Below are 21,321 nucleotides of genomic sequence, written 5' to 3'. Positions count from 1 at the left end.
ATAAATCCAATATGAAATATATTGAGAAACACATGGGGGTGGGATGGGAAGGGCAAATTAGACAAAGATAGCACAGAGAAAGGATTTGAAAACGTAATGAAATCTACTCAAGGAAACAAATTGTCCGAAGCTTACAGCTTCACAAATGCCACTGAAACTTGGGGGGTATCTGGGCAGAAAACACTAATTTAAACCATGGAACTCATTCAAACAATGGAACTCGCTCCCACAGGATGCGGCGATGGTCAGGCCACCAATCTAGATGGCTTTAAAAGAGGGTGGCTGGCTGTGCTCTGCGTCAAACATTGGAGGCAGCAATGCTTCTGAATAGCAGATGCTGGAAACCACAAGAGGGTGGGTGTGGGGAACAGCACGCTTGCGGTGGTGTAGGGACCCTACAGGTGTCTAGTTGGCCACCGTGCGAACAGGACGCTGGACTGCATGGCTTTTCTTATGCCCTTCTGCACTTCTGTACTCGAGAACAGGCGCGAGGAAGCGCACGCCAGATACTCACTCAGCCCTGAGCGCCTTCTGTTGAAGAAGTCGCTCAGCACGTGCTGTTAACTGGGCAGAGGGAAGCGCATGAAGACGACGGCGGGCATGCGCACTCCAAACTTACCAGGGGACAGGCTTTGGCTTCCGCCCTTGAGAGAGGAAGGGAGCGGAGCCCGTCCTGTGACACGGAGGACGCATTACGTACAGGAGCGGGGCCGGGACTTCTGGGAAAAGCCAAGAGTTGAAAGAAAACGGTAACTTCGAACTTTCCTTCGGTGCGTCCCGAAGCGGGGGGCGGGGCGGGTAGAAAATGGCCGTTAGAAAACGGTTGTCGGGTATTGCGCACCCGCGCACTTTCAACGCAGCTGGCGGTGGGCGAACCCAGTCCGGTTGTCGGGTTAACGCCAGAGAAGGAGGGGACGGATAAAAAGGGAAACAAGGCCTTGGTTTCGCCTACAGCGAACTTGCCTGTGCAGCTGTTTCCCTCGAAACTCCGGGGCCGCCCTTGGGGCCAGAGCTCTAAGGTGTTTCGCGGGGCCCTCGGGGAAGAGAGAGCTTTCCGTTGGGGTCATAACAACCACGCTCCAGCAACCGAGACCCGCCAGTTAAAACAAAAAACAAAAACGAGCAAAACATGGGGGGGCAGCAATAGTCGAGGCACAAAATATTCAAAATGATTTCACGCGGAATTTCCAACGCTTCCTTTTCTGTCTGGAAGGATTATCACAGCTGAAGAACCCGTTGGTGTGTGTGACCACATTTCTTTAAAAAAATAAAATAAAAATAATTCGTCCATCCTCCTCTCCATTAGGTAAAATGAAACCTAGCCAGAAAGCAATCGACAGTCAAATCAGTTTTGGCCAAGGACTTGTTGAATCCGCGCTGAGTTTCCATGAGTTGCATATATTTGTAATTCTGCATCGCTGCAGAATACAACGACCATTTTTGAAGCAAAGTGATGAAGCAGACACAGAAGGGATAGCAGCCTTGCCTATCCTGTTCTTCAGGGGTAGTACAACTCCCATCAGCCTAAGCCAGCATTTAGCCAATGATCAGGGAAGATGGGAGTTGCAGTCCCAAACATCTGAAGTGCAGTCTGTTGGAGAAGGCTGCTGGTGCACCCTAAATGGACTCCCAGGGTTTGTCTTGCTGCAACATAATTCCGTATTTGTTTTATAGTTAAAGGTAAAGGGACCCCTGACCATTAGGTCCAGTCATGACCGACTCTGGGGTTGCGGCCCTCATCTCGCGTTATTTGCCAAGGGAGCCGGCGTACAGCTTCCAGGTCATGTGGCCAGCATGACAAAGCCGCTTCTGGCGAACCAGAGCAGCACACAGAAATGCCGTTTACCTTCCCGCTGGAGTGGTACCTATTTATCTACTTGCACTTTGATGTGCTTTCGAACTGCTAGGGAGGCAGGAGTTGGGACCAAGCAACGGGAGCTCACCCCGTCGTGGGGATTTGAACCGCCGACCTTCTGATTGGCAAGCCCTAGGCTCTGTGGTTTAACCCACGGCGCCACCCACGTCCCATTATAGGTTTTTTATAGTTGGTTGAGGTTTAATTTCAGCCCGTCACTTTACAAAATAAAGTTGACCTGTTAATGGCTTAATTTACCTGACAGGCTACAAACCTATGCCCACTTAACCTGAGAGTAAAGGTGCAGTACTAACCTCCAGATACACCACATCTTAATTCTAAATTCTGCATGGTAGCTTCCTCTTAGTTATTGTGTTGTTGCACTGTTATAACTGAAATGCCATTCATTCCTTTTTTGTGTGACCCTGGTCCCTTCCTTGGCATAATGAATTTTCTGCCTGGGTTTTGGCAGACAGAAGATTCAAATGCCAGCCTCAGGGAAGCACTGGAGTCTCCTAACCACTGAGCTTTGGAATTAGCTATTTTGGGTGGGGCACTGAGATTTACTGGCACAGTGCTCATTTATTATGTGTGGAATGGGTTTAATCACATCATCATGGTATTAATGCTGTTACCACAGGATGATTGATCTCTTTTTGCACTGAAAGTGTATCATTGGGAATAACTTTTGTAATTGGTGGTTCGCAAATGAGCTTTTTTCTAGTGCTTTTACTGTGCTATTGATTTTGCTGCTGGTAGAGTATAGGATCCCAACTAGCTACATTGGTGTAAGGTATAAAGGTGGACCCTAGAATTGTCCTGCCTTTCACTTAAATTCTTTAACTTTGGAAGTGAATTGAAATTAACTAGCAGATACCGGTATTTTGCTTCAAGAAAAGTTTTTGTGTACTTGCTTCCATACAACATTGAAAATGATAACTGAAATATTCTAGCCGTATGCCACATTATTTTATCTTGGGAGGGCTATTGGTTTATTTTTGTATGAATTCAGGGATGATATGGGATGTGCATTTAAAAAATAAGTAATGTATTTTTAATGATTCTAGGATCATGTGGATCACTCTCACCATGCTCTCCAGGTATTCACGACACACCTCATCTACTTCCTGCTCTTCATTATTCCAAACTTCCAAGAGCATATGTCAGGAAGTTGGCATAGGCAGACAGCAAATATGGAGCCTTCAGAGATGCAAGGATGGAACAAAATGCACCAGCATGGTTCCACATAACATGCTACATTCCTCCTCTATGAGCTTCAAAATAAACAATAAACATAACCATGCAAAAAACTTTCCAGTATTAGATGGAGGCATCCCTTCCCTGTATAGACACGTAGTTGAAGGCAATGCAAGAAACAGTGAGATCTGCGTTCAGAGGTAACTAACTTTTTAAAAAAATATTTCTACAGCATTAATCCCTTGATTCAACAGTTTTGAATAGGGTATGCATTTTTAGGTTCTTGCAAACTAGCCTTACCTTAGGCCAGGATCCAAAATAATTCTGGCTTCAGTTTTTTCCTTAATCAGTTTGCTGAATTCAGTTATCTATAAACTTGAAAACTGTTACAAGTTATTTCTCCTGCCTCCTGAAAGGTTTAGAATGATTTCTCAACTTATATACGTACCTATATATATATATATATATATCTGAAGATTTTTGTTTTCACACGTTGGGTAGATACTTTAGCACTTTTGGAGTAATGTTAGCTCATTTAAAAATGCATCTAGCAAGTTGATATCATAAATGTTATCTGTGTTACATGCTTTACAATTTTTTAAAATGTCATAAAACGTGTCCCTCATTTCATTTTGAATGCAAAGATATATATGAGTCATACCTTCCTAAGAGTTTTCAATTAATCATGATTCACAGATAAAGAGAGGAAAGTGACTCACTACTTGTACGTATTGGTCCTGAAGAAAAAAATGGCAGCAGCCCAAAGGGCTTTATTCAAAACTAGTAGTGCAAGCTGAAAGAAAACTCATGAAAATTAGTGCTTTTCATTAGTTGTTTTAGTTTAACTATTTCCATTTTATCCCGCGAGAAAGCCAGAATCCAAATATCAAATAATACAGTTAATTTTTGAATGATAGGCTATCCTAGCTTTTGGTTGGTCATAGGACCTTTTAGGAATTGACAGTAAAATCAGCTAAGCACTTTTATTTTTGAGTAAGAGACTGGTTCCAGGTAAGGACAAAATTCTATTTGCTCTTTTCGTTTCTTAAGAAATAAGTCCTGAAGGAGCTGCTGTATTTTAAGTCTGTACTTAAATCTCTAGTCAGTTCCATGAAGCAAATGTTTTCATGTTTTTCCAGGATCAAGGTTATGTCTATGTCATACAGTACTAGGTTTCCCCTAATTTGACATGTGAACACATGTATGTGTCCAGTTTAAATTCATATTTTTTTTCTTCCTTGCTGAATTTTGAATAATACAGCATCACTATTTCCCCACAAGTATGACGGCAGTGTTGTTAATACGTGTGTTGGATTAACTTGTTTTTAAGGTACTTCTGTCTTTGGAAACAAAAGTTGGTTTTCAGTTCCTTTGAGCTTTTCATTTTGATATCAGGTATTCAGAGTTGCTTGTGAAGGTCAGTAAAGGAGGAGAAAAAAATGCAATATTGCGCCACACTCAGAAGAACAAAAAGTTGCTTGTTCGTGAACGCTTAAAGATGCTTCTTGATGATGAAAGTTTCCTTGAGCTCTCCCCTTTTGCAGGCCTTGATATGCCTTATGGTGATGTTCCTGCAGCAGGATGTCTCACTGGTAGGTTTGTGTAAGGAATTTTTTAAAAGGTAAATTGCAATATAATAAATCTGCATGCACTTATTCAGTTCATGCCAATCGATAGTGTGGCCTGCTGCCACCAATAAATAACAATTTATTCCATCTGTGCTATGCCTGTTGGAAGATGATAGTGAAGACAGAATGAGAGGGAGACATTAAGAGTGCCTTTAAGCTACCTTTTCGACAACCAGAAGCAAATGTTTGGGATCAGGTTTGGTTTGGCACATCAAATAAGGCTTTCCTAGGTGGATATTAACGTACAGCAGGCCTTTTAAATCTGTTTATGGTATCCACCTTACAAGGCAAGAGTCACACTCATAGTTTTTCTTTCATGCTTAAATGTAATGATTTTGTTCTGCATATAGTAATGAAATATTTCTGAGGGGCACATTATATCTGTTAACTAAATTAAAGCAGAAACCTATGTGCTATGGAAAAGACAAAATGGCATACTCATCTGCAGTTAGCCTCTTGCCAGCTCTTTTGCCTACTTGCCCCTTGATCCAGTGCAGCAGTGACACATGATGTCAGCATTGGAAACCAGTCCTCACTAAGCTACACCACTGAGAGATTCATGAAGGGCTTATGACACAACAATACTTAGAATTTAAGTATTGGCCCTGAAGCTGGTAGGAAAGCTGTTCATTTGTGTTTTCCCGTGTAGTACATGTCATCTCTCTGTGATGGAGTAAAATTTACCTGAATTCTTTTGCAGCAGGGACGCAAAGTTTAATGAGTTAAATTTATAAATTAATCAACTAAAGGCTTAATTGGTCAGGCTGTGATTTTGGATTCTTGTCTGTGGAGCAGGAATGAAAAAAGTATTAAAGCTGGCCTTTAAATCTAATATCTCAAGCTGAAATATTGATAATATTGTATGCACATTTGATTGATTATTGTCTTTATTATTGACTTTAACTGATCAGTGGAATCCATACCCCACCTTATACCAGACATGGGGTTGGATTGAGCAGAGACACCCTTCAGCTCAGTTAGCTGGTTGCCAGACATTCAAGCAGATAGGATTCACACTTTCAGAGCCCAACAGAAGGCTCCAAAATACAGAGGTTGGGATCCAAACCTTGAGCTGGCCCAGGGATTAGTCCCAGTTGTCCTGCCTCCCCCGCTTCCATTGCAGCCACCATGAGCAGCTGGGCTGGGAATGCAGTGGTGGCTCCTCTTTTAGCAGTGGGGAGGAGTTAGGATTTCAGCCTTAATTTATTTAATTGATTGAAAGAATTAATTTGTTCAGGACAGAATCACTTCTATGACAACAAACAAAGCAATAAGGAGATTCTACACTGAGCTTATAGGATCTTTTGATAAACAAGTACAGTGGTACCTCTACTGACGAATGTTTCTACTTACGAATGGAGCTCTGTCCGCCATCTTGGATGTGGTTTAGATAGGATTTTTTCTACTTACGAATTTTTAGATAGGGTTGCTTTGACTTACGAATTTTTTCTCCCAATGCATTCCTATGGGATTTGACTTACAAATTTCTTCGACTTACGAATGTGTGTTCGGAAAGCATTAAATTAATAAGTAGAGGTCCCACTGTAATTTTATCTGGATGTATTGAAAAATTTCACCATAGCATGCCTTATCAGCCCAGTCACTGCTTGGTTTCACAACTGTTCTCATTTGCTACACATGTTCAAACTCTAGCAGCTTTGTAAGTAAAAGAGGATAGCTGAAAGTTGAGCTGCATTCTTTCTGAGTTCCTTGGCATTTTAATATGCTACAAAAGACCCCTCTAGCATATTTATGTACCGATACTTAATTGTCTTACTTTATGGTCCAGTTACAAAATATTCCAGTGTGGATAATTCACACTGTTCGTAAAATGTAATGACAATAGTCATTGTTGCAGGTATTGGAAAAATCTGTGGAGTCTGGTGTGTCTTCATGGCAAATGATGCAACCGTGAAAGGTGGAACCATTTATCCTATTTCAGTGAAGAAACAACTGAGAGCTCAAGAAATAGCAATTAAAAATAGACTTCCATCTGTTTACCTTGTGGACAGTGGGGGAGCATTCTTGCCACTTCAGGTAAAAGACATGTTCTATGAAACCGGTTGATTTAATTTGCTTAAAATTATTCCCTTTGACTTGTTTTATAGTTAGCTTTCAAGTTTGTGTCCTAAAAATATTGTATACTAGAAAAATAGTGAAGGTAACAAAGTCAAAGCCAGCTTCTCATTGAACTGTCATTGAATTGATAATGTCAAAGGAAGATGAGTTATGTATAAAATTACTGCACAGAATATACTTGGTGTTTTGGGGTGGAACCCCCAAAAAGAAAATACAGATTTTCAGAAAAATAATGATTATTTCAGTATGCTAAAAACAACATTTGAAAAAGAAAGAGGCAGAGCGATCGCAAAGAACATAGGCTTCGAAACCTACTTAGTTGTTAAATGTTTTCTTTATTGAATTGAACACCCTACCCAGCCACTGCTTGAGTTAGTTCAGGCATCATGAGGTGCTCATGAACATTCTAAATGCACTAATGTTAAACTGTCAAAATGCATAGCTGGGATGGGGGTGGGGGAATGTGCAGAAAGCATTATTATCGTAATAACAATCAGTTGCCAACCTATTCATAGTGTTTTATTTCATTTTGAAGATTTGTGCTCAGTTTTTCCATTAAATTATCTCCTAGGAGTTTTTCAACAGATCATACAATGCAGAAGCTATCCAGCATCATTAGCCCTTGCCTCTGGCCTGCGGAACCAAATGTTCTTTCCCTTGCATTTACAGTTCTATGGCAGCTGACAGTTATTTCATTATTATTTGCAAATATTACAATACTGCCAAACATTAAAAGAATCTTCTTCTTTGCCTTAAAAACATTCTATGCAACAAAAAATTCCCAAGGCAAATAATGGCATCTCCTTAGCATAAAGCCAGTCTGGTGTAGCAGATGGAATCTTAGACTAGGGATACCAGCTTTGAAGTCTGGTGGAGGAGCTTTGGCCAATCATTTGCTGCCTCAGTTTCTTAGCTGTAAGAATTGTGATTCTTCTAATCTACTACACACAGCAGTGACTGAGACTAAGATAGTGTGTTTGACATTTTTAAAATGTATACACCACCCTACATCCATACATGGATCACAGGGTGGTGTACAAAAAAGTAAAAATATAAAACATAATCAACAATAAATTTAAGAGAAATAAAACCATTCAACCCTCTAAAACTACCAGTATCTAGAATAATGGCAGGTCTTCTTCTTCTGTGGAGATCACTTGTAGCCAAGTAAGATTGTCTTCCATAAACACACTTTTAACAATGAGTCCCTAAGTGACTGTGGAGGCCAATTCTGGATCTCTTTTTGCACTGAAAGTGTATCATTGGGAATAACTTTTGTAATTGGTGGTTTGCAAATGAGCTTTTTTCTAGTGCTTTTACTGTGCTATTGATTTTGCTGCTGGTAGAGTATAGGATCCCAACTAGCTACATTGGTGTAAGGTATAAAGGTGGACCCTAGAATTGTCCTGCCTTTCACTGTTGAAGTGAAACGAAATTGGTCCTATACCCAATAATTGTTGTAACCAACAAGTTCCACAGCATTCTGCCCTCCAGATGACTCCCCCTCCATCTTACCTTAACTTTCCATCCTCCAAGGAATTTTCCCTCCTCCATCTAGTAACACTCCAGAACACTATCAGATATGGATAGCTTTGGGTGGTTATTGCGTGTAAAAAGAACAAATGAAATGTCTTGAAAAAACTGAAGTTATTTAACAATGCGTAAGGTTGGGTATTTTGTGAAATACGATTAAGTGTAATTTTTGAATGGTTAGCCCAAAGTATAGATAAAAAGTTAACTTTTGAATTTTTACTGTATTTCCTGCCCCTGTATTGTTAGGCAGAGTTGTTTCCTGACCAATTCCACGGAGGCCGAATTTTCTACAATGAGGCTGTGATGTCTGCATTGAGAATCCCTCAGGTATAATTTTGGGAAGAAATCTGTGCATTAAAAATGCATTTCCCAGTAGTATATAGTTAATAAGTAAAACAATGCACTGCTGAGCAAAGCAGTTCATAGTGTTTTGGAAGAGTCATCCAGCTGTTTAAATTTTGCATTTGTTGCACAAGCAATAGGTCCACTATGATCAGAAACCATTATGGTAGATAATCATTGGCCATTACAATACATTCATAGCTTAAATATCTGGCCATAGTTAGTCATTAACTTCTTGCATTAAACACTAATAATAATAATAATAATAATAATAATAATAATAATAATAATAATAATTGTACCTCACCAATCTGGCTGGGTTTCCCCAGCCACTCTATCAGTACTTTCATCTCATTCGCTCAACAGAGAAAGATAGCCAGTGGGTCATATTCTGAAACATTCCTTCTAAATTCTCTTCGCATCATGAATACTGTGGGTCCCTGAATAATCTGAGCTGGTTACCCTTCCCTTTGCAATATGTCACACAGGCATGATACTACTACCTCTTCCCACTGTTGATAACACTGGAGCAGGTTCTGCCCACCTCAAAAAAATGTAGGTGTGGAGAGAACTTGCTGTAAAACCCCCCAACCCTGACAATCTGTCACAAATCATAATACAGATTTTGTATCTGAGGTATGGCCTGCACATGCTTTCCTTGCTTAAGTAAGGATTATAGATTATTGCTGTACAATATAAAATTAAGTCTGAGATATTTGATACTGCTCTGTGAAATAAAACTCCCAACTCCGTTTTCCTGTGGGATTTTTCTGAGATGAGCTGTAAAATTCTGTAATCATATGCTTGATAACTTTTCCTGGAAATTTACAACATAAAATTAAAATATTTCCTCATCTTTGTTCTTTTTTTCTTACCCAGCTATCTTGGTGTGTCCTCTAGGTGGCTGTTGTGTGTGGTTCTTGTACTGCAGGAGGTGCTTATGTTCCTACCATGGCAGAGGAAACAGCCATTGTAGATAAAATTGGCACAATGTTTCTTGCTGGGCCCCCTTTAGTTAAAGCTGCCACAGGAGAAGATATTCATCCCGAGGCACTGGGAGGAGCCAACCTGCATGCTAAGTGGGTATAATATTTGTTCCTGAGCTCTTAATATTGATTGAATGATACATTTAGTCTTAGTTTTCCTAGGTATTAATGATCTCATTTTTAAAAAAAATGCCTGCAGATGTCAGAAGCATCCAGAAACAAAAAAGTGCTGCATTATTTGCACTTAGTTGGCCCATATCTGTTTCTGGGTTGAAAATCACCCCTCAACATACATTTGTTTATACCAGGCATCCCCAAACTGCGGCCCTCCAGATGTTTTGGCCTACAACTTCCATGATCCATAGCTAACAGGACCAGTGGTCGGGGAAGATGGGAATTGTAGTCCAAAACATCTGGAGGGCCGAAGTTTGGGGATGCCTGGTTTATACCCTGTTCTTTCAGTGCCTTGCACAAGTATTGAGCATTTTACATTAAACTGAGGGAGGAACAAAAGCAAATAGCAAACTGTACATCCCACTTCTAGAAAAAGGAAGTGCTGGAGCTCACCAAGAACACCTCCTTTGTTCTCTTAGAATGGCAGTGGTGCCCACCTGAGAGGCGTGGGACTGAGTTTCTCTGAGTTCTGGCTGAAAAAAAGCCCCGGTACCACCAATTGTTATTTTCACAGCAAGAATCAGAATACAAAAAGCCATCACTGCACTGTGGGCCTGATTGGAAAGATGTGCTTTCACACCACACCTAAATCTCAAGAAGAAAGCCAACCTTATCTCAGAGTGGAGTGGTGGTCCACAGACGAGTGCTGCAACCAAGAAGACCTTCCTTTGCACCACTGCCCCATGCCCTATGCTTGGTAGAGGGATTGTGAGAAGCTGCTAAGATCCCAGCACATCTGAAGCCATAGGCCAGCAAATAATGGGAGAGGTGCTCCTTCAAGTACTTGGGACCCAGTGAAATTTGAATTGGGAACAAGTGCAGTTTGTGCAGAACCAGTGTTATGTGGCACCATTCATAGCCCTGGCACCTGCATTCTGCAGTAGCAATAATTTCTGTCTAGAGCACGTTGTGCTAATCTAAACATGAGAATTCATGAAGAAAAGTAATAGCACTCCTCCTTTAGTACAGTTAATGCAAATTGATAGTACAGTCTCACCAGCTGTTATTTTGTAAGAAATTACCTTGTCTGAGGCAAATGTTTATTATTTCCAATCACTTTAAAGACAGAAAATAAATATAAGGAATCATTCAATTTACTGTTAGTAGTAATGTTTTGCTGATCATGTTTGTTGCCTTGAATTTTATCTGTTGCTAAATATTTGTATTTTTCTCAGGGTCAGTGGCTGTGTTGACCATTTTGCATCTTCAGAAAAAGAAGCATATGAATGTGTTAGAAATATTATTTCAACACTCAATTATGAAATTCCTACAGAAGAAACTGTAGAGTATGACAATCCCTTGTACAGTGCTGATGAACTTCTGGGGCTTGCACCACAAGATTATAGCTACACTCTACATATAAAATTGGTAAGGAAAATGTTTGTTGCAATCTGAAGTTAGGCTACTTGATATAAATCCCATTGATGTGACAGTATAGTTAACAGTGGCTCAGTTTTCTTGGATCATTTATGTAAATTGGTGAAAACAAAAAAAAATCCTGTAAGCACTTTAAGGACTAACAAATTTATTATCGGATAAGCTTTTGAGAGAGTCCATTTCATTGCATGAAGTGCGATCCTCAGTTGGCAGCACTGTTAATCATGCTTCATGCTTCTGATGAAGTGGATCCTAGTCCATGAAAGCTTATGTTATAATACCTTTGTTAGTATTTAAGGTGCTTACAAGACTTTTTGTTGTTTACAGCCAACACACACAGCTACTTCTCTAATAATAATAATAATAATAATAATAATAATAATAATAATAATAATAATTTATTTATACCCCGCCCATCTGGCCGGGTTCCCCCAGCCACTCTGGGCGGCTTCCAACAAAAACATTAAAATACAGAAATCCATCAAACATTAAAAGCTTCCCTAAACAGGGCTGCCTTGAGATGCCTTCTAAAGGTCTGGTAATTGTTATTCTCTTTGACCTCTGGTGGGAGGGCATTCCACAGGGTGGGCGCCACTACCGAGAAGGCCCTCTGCCTGGTTCCCTGTAACTTGGCTTCTCGTAGCGAGGGAACCGCCAGAAGGCCCTCGGCGCTAGATCTCAGTGTCCGGGCAGAACGATGGGGGAGGAGACGCTCCTTCAGGTATACTGGACCGAGGCCGTTTAGGGCTTTAAAGGTCAGCACCAACACTTTGAATTGTGCTCGGAAACGTACTGGGAGCCAATGAAGGTCTTTCAGGACCGGTGTTATGTGGTCTCGGCGGCCATTCCCAGTCACCAGTCTAGCTGCTGCATTCTGGATTAATTGCAGTTTCCGGGTCACCTTCAAAGGTAGCCCCACGTAGAGCGCATTACAGTAGTCCAAACGGGAGATAACCAGAGCATGCACTACTCTGGCGAGAGAGTCCGCGGGCAGGTAGGGTCTCAGCCTGCGTACCAGATGGAGCTGATAAACAGCTGCCCTGGACACAGAATTGACCTGCGCCTCCATGGACAGCTGTGAGTCCAAAATGACTCCCAGGCTGCGCACCTGGTCTTTCAGGGGCACAGTTACCCCATTCAGGACCAGGGAGTCCTCCACGCCTGCCCGTCTCCTATCCCCCAAGAACAGTACTTCTGTCTTGTCAGGATTCAACCTCAATCTGTTAGCCGCCATCCAACCTCCGACCGCCTCCAAGCACTCACACAGGACCTTCACCGCCTTCACTGGTTCTGATTTGAAAGAGAGGTAGAGCTGGGTATCATCCGCATACTGGTGAGCACCCAGCCCAAACCCCCTGATGATCTCTCCCAGCGGCTGCATGTAGATGTTAAAAAGCATGGGGGAGAGGACAGAACCCTGAGGCACCTCACAAGTGAGAGGCCTGGGGTCTGAACACTCTTCCCCCACTACCACTTTCTGAACACGGCCCAGGAGGAAGGAGTGGAACCGCTGTATAACAGTGCCCCCAGCTCCCAAACCCTCTAGACGGTCCAGAAGGATGTTATGGTCGATGGTGTCAAAAGCCGCTGAGAGATCCAGCAGGACCAGGAAACAGCTCTTACCTTTGTCCCTAGCCCGCCGGAGATCATCGACCAGTGCGACCAAGGCAGTTTCAGTCCCATGATGAGGCCTGAAGGGATCCAAATGGTCCTGAAGGGATCCAAATGGTCCGTTTCTTCCAGGCGTGCTTGGAGTTGTTCAGCAACCACTCGCTCAATCACCTTGCCCAAGAATGGAAGATTTGAGACTGGGCGATAGTTGGCCATATTGGCTGCATCTAAAGATGGTTTTTTAAGAAGTCAAAAAGCCTCATTAGTCTGAGTATTTACTTCTACTTACTTTGTTTTACTCTGTTTTACTCTGTTTTTATTAGCAGTAAGGCTGTCCTACTCTTTCCCTACTACAGCTGATCACAGGGTGTACTCCATTCCAGATCTAGGGTGCTACTGCCAGGAAACCTTATTCTGGATGCCCGTTAACAAGATCTCTCTTGATGTAAGAACAAGTAATAGGACCTGCCCAGCAGATCTCAGGTCATGGATAAGATAGTATTGAGAGAGTTGTTTTTTCAGGTATTCGTGCCCCAAGCATACAAAGCCATAAATAGTTTGGGGCATAAACTGGGCTCAGTGACAAATAGATAGGCAACACGACTGCATTATAAGCACTGTTGTATGCTCCTCTGTTATCATATTCGTCAGCTTCCGTTCTGCAACATTTTGTAATAGCTGTAGTCTCTGAACCATCTTCCAAGGGTAGCCCTACTACTGTAATGGTAGTCAACCTGGGAAGTTACTACAGCCTGGATTACTGTGATCAGGCTATCTTCATTAGGCTGTAGTTGTTGAACCCACTGGAATAATAGAATCATAGAGTTGGAAGGGACCATTAGGGTCATCTAGTCCAACCCACTGCAATGCAGTAATCTTTTGCTCAATGTGGTGTTCAAACCTATGACCCTGAGATTAAGAGTCTTATGCTCTACCAATACCTACTTAAATCAGCTGGCAATAAACTGAAAGTAAATTTTAGCTTTGGATGTATGGTCAGTATCTAAACAAGTAAAACAATTTTGAATGTTAAAGTTTACAATTTTGTGATCTAACATAGAGTAGTACTTGACTCAGTCATATTTGAAGTAGACTCATTGGAATAATTGGATTTAATTTCAGTGTGCCTACTCTTAGTATGACTTAGTCAGATATCATCTATTATCTTTGAATATTGAGCCATAATTTGACACAGAAGACATGAATTTTTTTCCAGCAAGCTACCTACTATTGATTTTTCATTTCTCTTGACAATATTTTATAGATCCTGAGTCGGATGATAGATGGCAGCAGGTTCCAGGAATTCAAAGCTAATTATGGAACTACCTTAGTAGCAGGATTTGCCTATATAGAAGGGTAAGGGAGAAGTTTAAACCAGCGGGCCACATTATTGCAACACTTTTTAATGTTTACTTGTTCAAGCAAATGGTAATTTGATCCCTGTTAGAGTCACTTGAAATTGCAGAATTGAGTTTAGATTTGTTACAGGGATAGAAATGTAGCCATACTATATTATGGCTCCCAGGTTGTTTGGATTACTTATGTAATTGTTTTTACATTGTTACTGTTTTTTGGAAGCCAAAGTGTATAATTGGATTTAAATTTTGTTGGATTCATTGTATTCCATGTGCTTAGTGCTTACATTTTGGGGTTTAAAATTAATATAGTCTGTACTTAGCCATCTGACTAGACAATAAGCATTGCTTATTAATATTAAATTGCACCTTTTTTAAATTAAAAAAAACCTCATTGTATGCGTTCCACATCTGTGAATAAGCCCTGTTGAATTTAGCGGGACTTACTTCTGTGTAGAATGCATATGATTCTACCGTTAGTAATTCTTTTTTTAAAGATTTATCTCTGCTAAATATTTTAATTTTTCAACTTAAAAAGCATGCAGATGAAATTTCATTTTGGCATCTCAGAGCTCAGAAGAATTATCAATATCACACTACTAACAAACCACCAGCAATTAAGTTCAGCCAAAGACCTGATTACATTAAGCAAATTAGCAATTTATTTAATAAACATAGCAATGGCTAGCTTTGGGCCAAGACATATACCGGCATCTGAAAGACCATGATCAGCTCTAAGAGATACTGATCATACCTATTTAATATAATCTAGTTGATTAATTTTTTCTAGGATCTTTCCAGAATAGTTGTCTTGCACAAATAATTTTCAATCGCATTCTTGCATGAGATCTAATCCTTCTTTCATGTAGAGCTTTGATGTGTGGGGAACTTGCATTCCCAACAAACATCAGTTTGGTGTTGCTAGAGAAAGGTGAGTTCTCAGCTATCATCACCACTAACACCTTGTATATGTGCATGCATGTGTGTGCTGGGCACCTGCTAACTAGAGTCCAGCAGCAAAAGCCTCCCCTCACCATTTGTCTGTTTTAAAAAATCAAAAAGTTAAGGTTGTATGGTTTGTCTCTCCAGTGGGAGTAGTTACATAAAACATTTCAAACTACTGGATGAAGGGGAAGCACTGGCAAGTCTACCCAAGTCCCTCCATTACTTTGTTTAGCAATTTTGTGAGTCCTCCTTAGAATTAATTATAGGCAGTGTACTCTCTGGCATTACAATATATACAACATCTTCAAAACAAAATGTCAGTACGTTGAACAGGCTTTCCCCTAATGTGCAGCAGGCCATTGTTCTTATCCATGCTCCTCCTCTGTCCAGTGCCATACTCTTAGCCTTCCTTGGGCAAGTGCTACACTGTATTTAATATTTTGAAGTAGTAGCTTCTTGTGAAGAAAATCCATTTCTGCGCATAGCTGCTTAAGTCAAGTCTAGGATCCAGAGGCTAGTAAGTGCTTGTGGTGCAGCCTGAAAGAGCCTGATGAACTGCCACCTTCTGGGTTGTCAGTTGAATGGTTAAGCAGCAGGCCTTATTCTCTAGGGCTGATAATAAGACTGCTTTCACTGACTCTAAAAATCACTCAAAACTTTTAAAAACTCAAATAAATACTTAAAGTCCATTTTGTAAGTGAAAGAGAAGCCTCTTGAGGCCTAACCTTTTCCTTTAATGTTAAGCTTGTCTCTAAGTAGCTCTAGAAAGTGAATTATTTTGCTAGGATTAATAAAGCATGCTGCAGACTCAAACTCATTGATTTCCTCTGAGATGAAAATATGATAGTTGAGATGGTTTGTCTTTTCATCATAATGGAAAATTACGCCACAGAGAATAAGAACTGTATTTTGCTTCCTGCTGTAAGCAGACTGAGAACATTAACAAATAAGTTCCATATTAACTACTTATACAGGATCATTTATTTATGAAAATGTATGCTTTTGTCACTAAAAGTACCAATTTGCATGACTAATTTGAGCTTTTTCAGCCTTGAGTGTATATAACCAGTACAGAATAAATAACCCATTAGATTGTTGCTTCATACTTTGGCATTGGAACCATGTTTGTCCATACATTCTAAGCTAGCCTATAATCTTGTGTGGACTATAACTGCCAACATTCCCAGCCAGCATGGTCAATAGTAAACATGCCTTCCCCTCTTATAAGGGGCTCCCTAGATCCCTCCTAATAATTTATGACAGATCTCTTGCACAAACATTCCCATTTTTGAGAGTGACTCACTAAGGGAATTTAGACAAGTAATTTTCCATGCCTGCCCTTCACCCAAACCATATTCTTTAAAATGACTTGTAGCAGCAGATTATTTATTGTAAACATTTCTAAGTATCTTGGGGGTTTTAAAGCAAAAGTAATGCAAATTTGTTGCCTATTTAAGATGATATTATAAAGTTATAGTACTAAACACATGGAGGGTACTTACTGTGTTGATTTCAATGTTTCTACTACCCTTGTACTATAAAAAGTGTTTTATGTTTTTGTTAGACAGCTAGTTGGAATAGTGGCTAACAATGGTGAGCTGACTCATGAAGCTTCTCTGAAGGGTTCCCACTTCATACAGCTTTGTAGCCAACGAAACATTCCAATCCTTTTTGTCCTGAATACAGCTCCATGTGCAGCAGAGCCAACCAGTCTCACACAGGTAAAGCAACTAGTACAGAACACATTCAAATGGCTCTGAATTAGGGTGTCACATTTTCAGTTTCAAATGGAAAAAAGTTTTTTCACTGGAAATTTTTCCTCACTGCTGTTCTTCCCTGCAATAACAGATTTTTCTGTATCAAACAGGGAATGAGTTCTCTGAATGTAAAAAGTTTGAAAAATGATTGAGGGAAAATCTCTCCACCTGGTATTTCCCAGATTTAAGGTAGCTTGTCAGCCAAATTAGGAGCCCAACAAGTTAACATCTGGACACTGCATAAAATGTGCTGTTGAAAGCTTTAATTTCTTTTTAAAAAGTATCTAGAAACTGTAGTTTCCTTATAATGCAAGCTTCTTTGTTGGAAATTCAGTAGTAATGATTACAATTAACTAAATTCTTGCTATGTGAAAAAAAAATCAGAACTAGTAGATTACACCATATGCAATGAAAAATAATGTTCCCTACAGAGCTCAGTATTTCAAAGTATACAGTGGTACCTTGGGTTACAAACGCTTCGGGTTACAAACACTTCAGGTTATAAACTCCACTAACCTGGAAGTAGTACCTCGGGTTGAGAACTTTGCCCCAGGATGAGAATGGAAATTGTGCGGCAGCGAGAGGTCCTATAAGTGTGCCCCGGGTTAAGAATAGTTTCGGGTTAAGAACGGACCTCTGGAACTAATTAAGTTCGTAACCTAAGGTACCACTGTAGTGTACTTTGTTTTTGTGCCTGGAAAATGATGGACGGCCAGTTTTTGAAACACTGTTTCATTTTATTCTATGCATGTGCATAGATGGAGAGCTTTGGTCTCTGTTTTGAAGAGGATAATCCTGCAATCTTCCTCCTCCCCCTTTTACTGTTGGCAGGCAATTTAGTCACTTAAATATTCGTATAAAAGATTTGCAAATCCTGTACACGTTGAGACCAGGAATAAAGGGAACACCTGCATGTAAAAAATAAAATAAATAACACACACCATTCTTTCATTTTAATTTAGGCAGAGGATCACACTAATAGGCTGAAAGCACAAGCATCCATGATGGCTGCAGTTGCTTGTGCTGCTGTTCCCAAGATAACCCTTGTGATTGGTGGCTGCTATGGAAATGAAAGCTATGCTATGGTAGGCTGTTGAACGTAGGACCAGCTTTTCTTTCCTCACTCACATGTTCCATGTACACAGCTCATGTCCTAGCTAGTTTCTTAGGGTTGAATTCAACATGGTGCTAGGTCTCTTGTTCTATCAGTGCAAAGATTTCTCCTTCACAATGGGACAGATGTTCTTCCTCTCCTGCCCCTGCATCCCCCCAAATACTTGGAATGTTACTTACTCAAGGTGTAGATTTGTTATGTCATCATGCGGTCACTGGGTTGGGACAAATTTGTTCTAAGTGTTCCCCCAACCCTCTGAAGCAGATTTGGGAAGGTTGTGGGGGGTGGGAAGAAAGGGAAAATGCCCCCCTGTGCTTACAGGACATGGTAGTTGAATGTAACTAAAGAGAATCTCTAGCAGGAAAAGACAGAATTATTGTTGACATGAGTAGACATGGCTCCAAAGGATCAGACTACTGAAACCAGAAATTGGTGTTTTAAATTAGATGGACACTATATTTCACAGTACTGTACTTTAATGGCTTCTTAATATATTTCCCTTGAGTGAATGGTTTGTTCAAGCTGGCTTAAATGGTGAGTTTTCATTTCTGAATTTCTCTAGTCTTGTGTTGTCTGTCTTTAGTGTGGAAGATCATTTGATCCAAACTTCCTGTTCCTCTGGCCTAATGCAAGAATAGGCCTTGTGGATTCAAGACATTGCCATATACTCTCATTTATTTGGGATGCTGATCGCCAAGGAGCAGAAGTAGACTTAAAACTATTAAAGGAAAAGTAGGTGCATTCAACAAACACCTCAGTGTTATGATTAAATTAATGGTATTTACATTTTTCTTTGGATTTCAGGGTGCTGCTTCTAATTTTTTAAAACAGCTAAAATAATTATAAATTTTTTGAATTACTTTGTTTTCTGTACTAGCGATTATTTTACTTTTTGAAGCAGACTGTTGTCTCTTCAGTTTGGGAGTATTAAAAATGTGCGATATTGTCTTAGTATCCCCCAAAGTCTACAATATATTTACCAATGGCAATGAAAATTGATTTTTTTATTTTGTCTTTTAAGACTAGAGGAAGAAAGTAGTGCGTTCTACTCTTCTGCCAGGCTCTGGGATGATGGTGTAATCCTACCGCAGAGTTCAAGGAAGGTAAGCTTCTTTCTTTGTGTATATCTCTACAAGATGTTAAATATCTCTTCCTTCCCAAGCCTACCACCTGTTAAAAAATACTGGTTTCTGGTTTTTCCTGTTAAAATAGTGTATGGAGGAGAGGGGAAGGAGGCATGTTTCCTTCCCCTGCCTTCCTCCTGGCTGTACGTTTGTTAGAAAACCCCGTTAAAAGCCCTGATTTTTTTAAAAAACGAATTGAACATTAGTGCGAGTTCTGAATTATTTGGGACTAGTTCTGGAGCAGTTTGGTCTGATGGAGACCTGCCACAGGGGCAGATCAAGGGTAGGGGCGCTTTAGACCAGGCATCCCCAAACTGCGGTCCTCCAGATGTTTTGGCCTACAACTCCCATCATCCTTAGCTAACAGGACCAGTGGTCAGGGAAGATGGGAATTGTAGTCCAAAACATCTGGAGGGCCAAAGTTTGGGGATGCCTGCTTTAGACTGCCCTAGTGATTAGTAAGGGAGCTGGTAGGGCAGACGTAATTGAAACAGAACAATTATTGGTAGCATACTTTAGGGATGTAATAATGGGTAGATGTTGTTTTTTCTCTTAATTTACTGCAACAATAAATTGATACAACACATTCACTGCTTATCTGCTTCCTCCTATATTCCTTTGTTTGCCTTTCCTACAGTTTCTGCTTTACATATCTTTTCACAATTGCTATTAGCATCTTCTCCTTTATCCTTAGAGTGACCTCCTGATACTTTTTATTCAGCTTCTCCAGTAATTGTCAGTTGCATTTGTCTTGTGAAACACTTCAGAATGCTCCAAATACATTAATTGTTGTTGTAGTATTTGTTGTGTGTTTCTTTTGGCAGGTTATTGCACAATGCTTAAGAATTATGAAACAGCAGAAATACCAGATCATGTCCCTGCAACAGTCTCCTCTTCCTGTCATAAGAATGTAAGCAGGAAAGCCTGCCAGTAAAAAAAAAATGATTTTGAACATCTGCCTCCCTAGATGTTAAATAGAAACAATTAGTATTTTAATACTGCCATCATGATTTCTTAGTATGAAAATGTTTGATTTCAATATATGTTTATATATCAGTCTTCAATCATGCTTCTATTACTGTCCACACCCAGTGGTAGGATACTTTAAATTGATGCCTTTTGTGCAGAATATAACCAAGGAAGTATTATGGAAATCATTTATTAGCTGATTTACCAAGGTTTAAGGTGTCTTGAGTTAAATAATACAGAAAACGCAGATTTAACAGCACCAGAAACACCAAAATATATTAACCAGCCAAGCCCAAAGCTACTGTTTGCCGTTTTGCTTTTAATTATTTACTTGTTTTTATCCTGTATTCTGTCAACCCCCCTGGGATCTTATGATGAAGGGTGGTGTATAAATCTAATAAATGAAATAATACTTTGCCACCACTCCCAAAAATGAAGGGGAGCCAACTGATGTAAACTACGTATTTTTTAATCTCTGGCAGTTTTTACCTCTCAGAGTTGGCCCCTGAAATTTAACTATATTAGGTGGTTGAAGCCTTAGCTGCCAAGTACCCCGTTTTTCGCAGGAAACCCCCGGATTTTAATCCGTTTCCCGCTGTTCTCCCGAATTTCCTACCTGCCAGGGAGCCTCCATTTTGGGTGCCGCTCTTCCCATGTGTGGGCACCGGAAATCGGGCACAGTGGCCCCGGAAGTCGCTTCTACGCATGCCCGGCGGCTGTCACCAAGATGGCCGCCGCCATGCGTAGAAGCGACTTCCGGTGCCGCTCTGGCCAATTTCCGGTGCCCACACATGGGAAGAGCAGCCCCTGAAGTTGCTTCTATGCAACTTCTGGTGCCGCGCCGCTGCTGATCCCGCATTTTTCAGCGGGAGACTTGGCAGGTATGGGTTGAAGCTGCAGGACAGTGCACAGAGGTGTGTTTTATAAGTTATGAGGCTCTGATTGTAAAGAGCTTTTCATGCAGTTTTTACCTCTGCCTTGAAGACTCTTCAAGTTTGGTGCACTAAAGACTTAATTCTATATTCTTTCTGCATATAAGATCATGAACATTTTTCCTCAGAAGTGGGGGGAAAGTTAAGAGATTAATTGTAATTATCTTTTTTAACTTGTCCATAATTGTTAAAAAGTATTAGAATTCAAGACTATATTAAAGAATGCATTCTCACTTTGTTTCTGAAAATATATTTGCTAAGTGACTAACAGTTACAAAATCGGTCTATAATTAAAAGTTTTTTATGTGTTTAAATTGACTTGAGTCTCTTTACTCCCACCCAC

At 40.3% G+C, this 21,321-nt stretch overlaps 1 protein-coding gene across 3 annotated transcripts; it reads left to right on the top strand.

The window, feature by feature from the left end:
* Nucleotides 1–573: 573 nt before the first annotated feature.
* Nucleotides 574–21,292, top strand: LOC118088648 (methylcrotonoyl-CoA carboxylase beta chain, mitochondrial). 3 transcript variants are annotated; one of them, XM_035122542.2, is made up of 13 exons: nt 574–749; nt 2,923–3,252; nt 4,448–4,644; nt 6,539–6,717; nt 8,539–8,619; nt 9,535–9,713; nt 10,970–11,162; nt 14,047–14,138; nt 16,647–16,803; nt 17,802–17,924; nt 18,537–18,685; nt 18,975–19,056; nt 19,902–21,292. In XM_035122542.2, the coding sequence occupies exons 1-13, from the start codon at nt 583–585 to the stop codon at nt 19,989–19,991; spliced, it is 2,019 nt and encodes a 672-aa protein (XP_034978433.1). In that variant the 5' UTR covers nt 574–582; the 3' UTR covers nt 19,992–21,292. The 3 variants fall into 3 exon arrangements, with proteins under 3 accessions (XP_034978433.1, XP_034978437.1, XP_060132808.1); XM_060276825.1 differs by having other exon boundaries at nt 643–770; XM_035122546.2 differs by lacking the exons at nt 18,975–19,056; nt 19,902–21,292 and having other exon boundaries at nt 18,516–18,676.
* The last annotated feature ends 29 nt before the right edge of the window (nt 21,293–21,321 follow it).

The sequence above is a fragment of the Zootoca vivipara genome, chromosome 7 (assembly GCF_963506605.1).
Source record: "Zootoca vivipara chromosome 7, rZooViv1.1, whole genome shotgun sequence".
In the NCBI taxonomy this organism is placed as follows: Eukaryota; Metazoa; Chordata; class Lepidosauria; order Squamata; family Lacertidae; genus Zootoca; species Zootoca vivipara.
The sequence above is the reverse complement of the archived record's forward strand: the minus strand, read 5'-3'. Positions and strand labels throughout refer to the sequence as shown.

What these genes read in the sequence shown, in the direction of transcription:
- LOC118088648 (XM_035122542.2), top strand. Translation starts at nt 583, where the DNA reads ATGAAGACGACGGCGGGCATGCGCACTCCAAACTTACCAGGGGACAGG. An exon ending in AGCCAACCAGTCTCACACAG is followed by an intron (nt 16,804 to 17,801) that starts GTAAAGCAACTA and finishes ATTTTAATTTAG; the next exon opens with GCAGAGGATCACACTAATAG. An exon ending in TTAAAACTATTAAAGGAAAA is followed by an intron (nt 18,686 to 18,974) that starts GTAGGTGCATTC and finishes TTGTCTTTTAAG; the next exon opens with ACTAGAGGAAGAAAGTAGTG.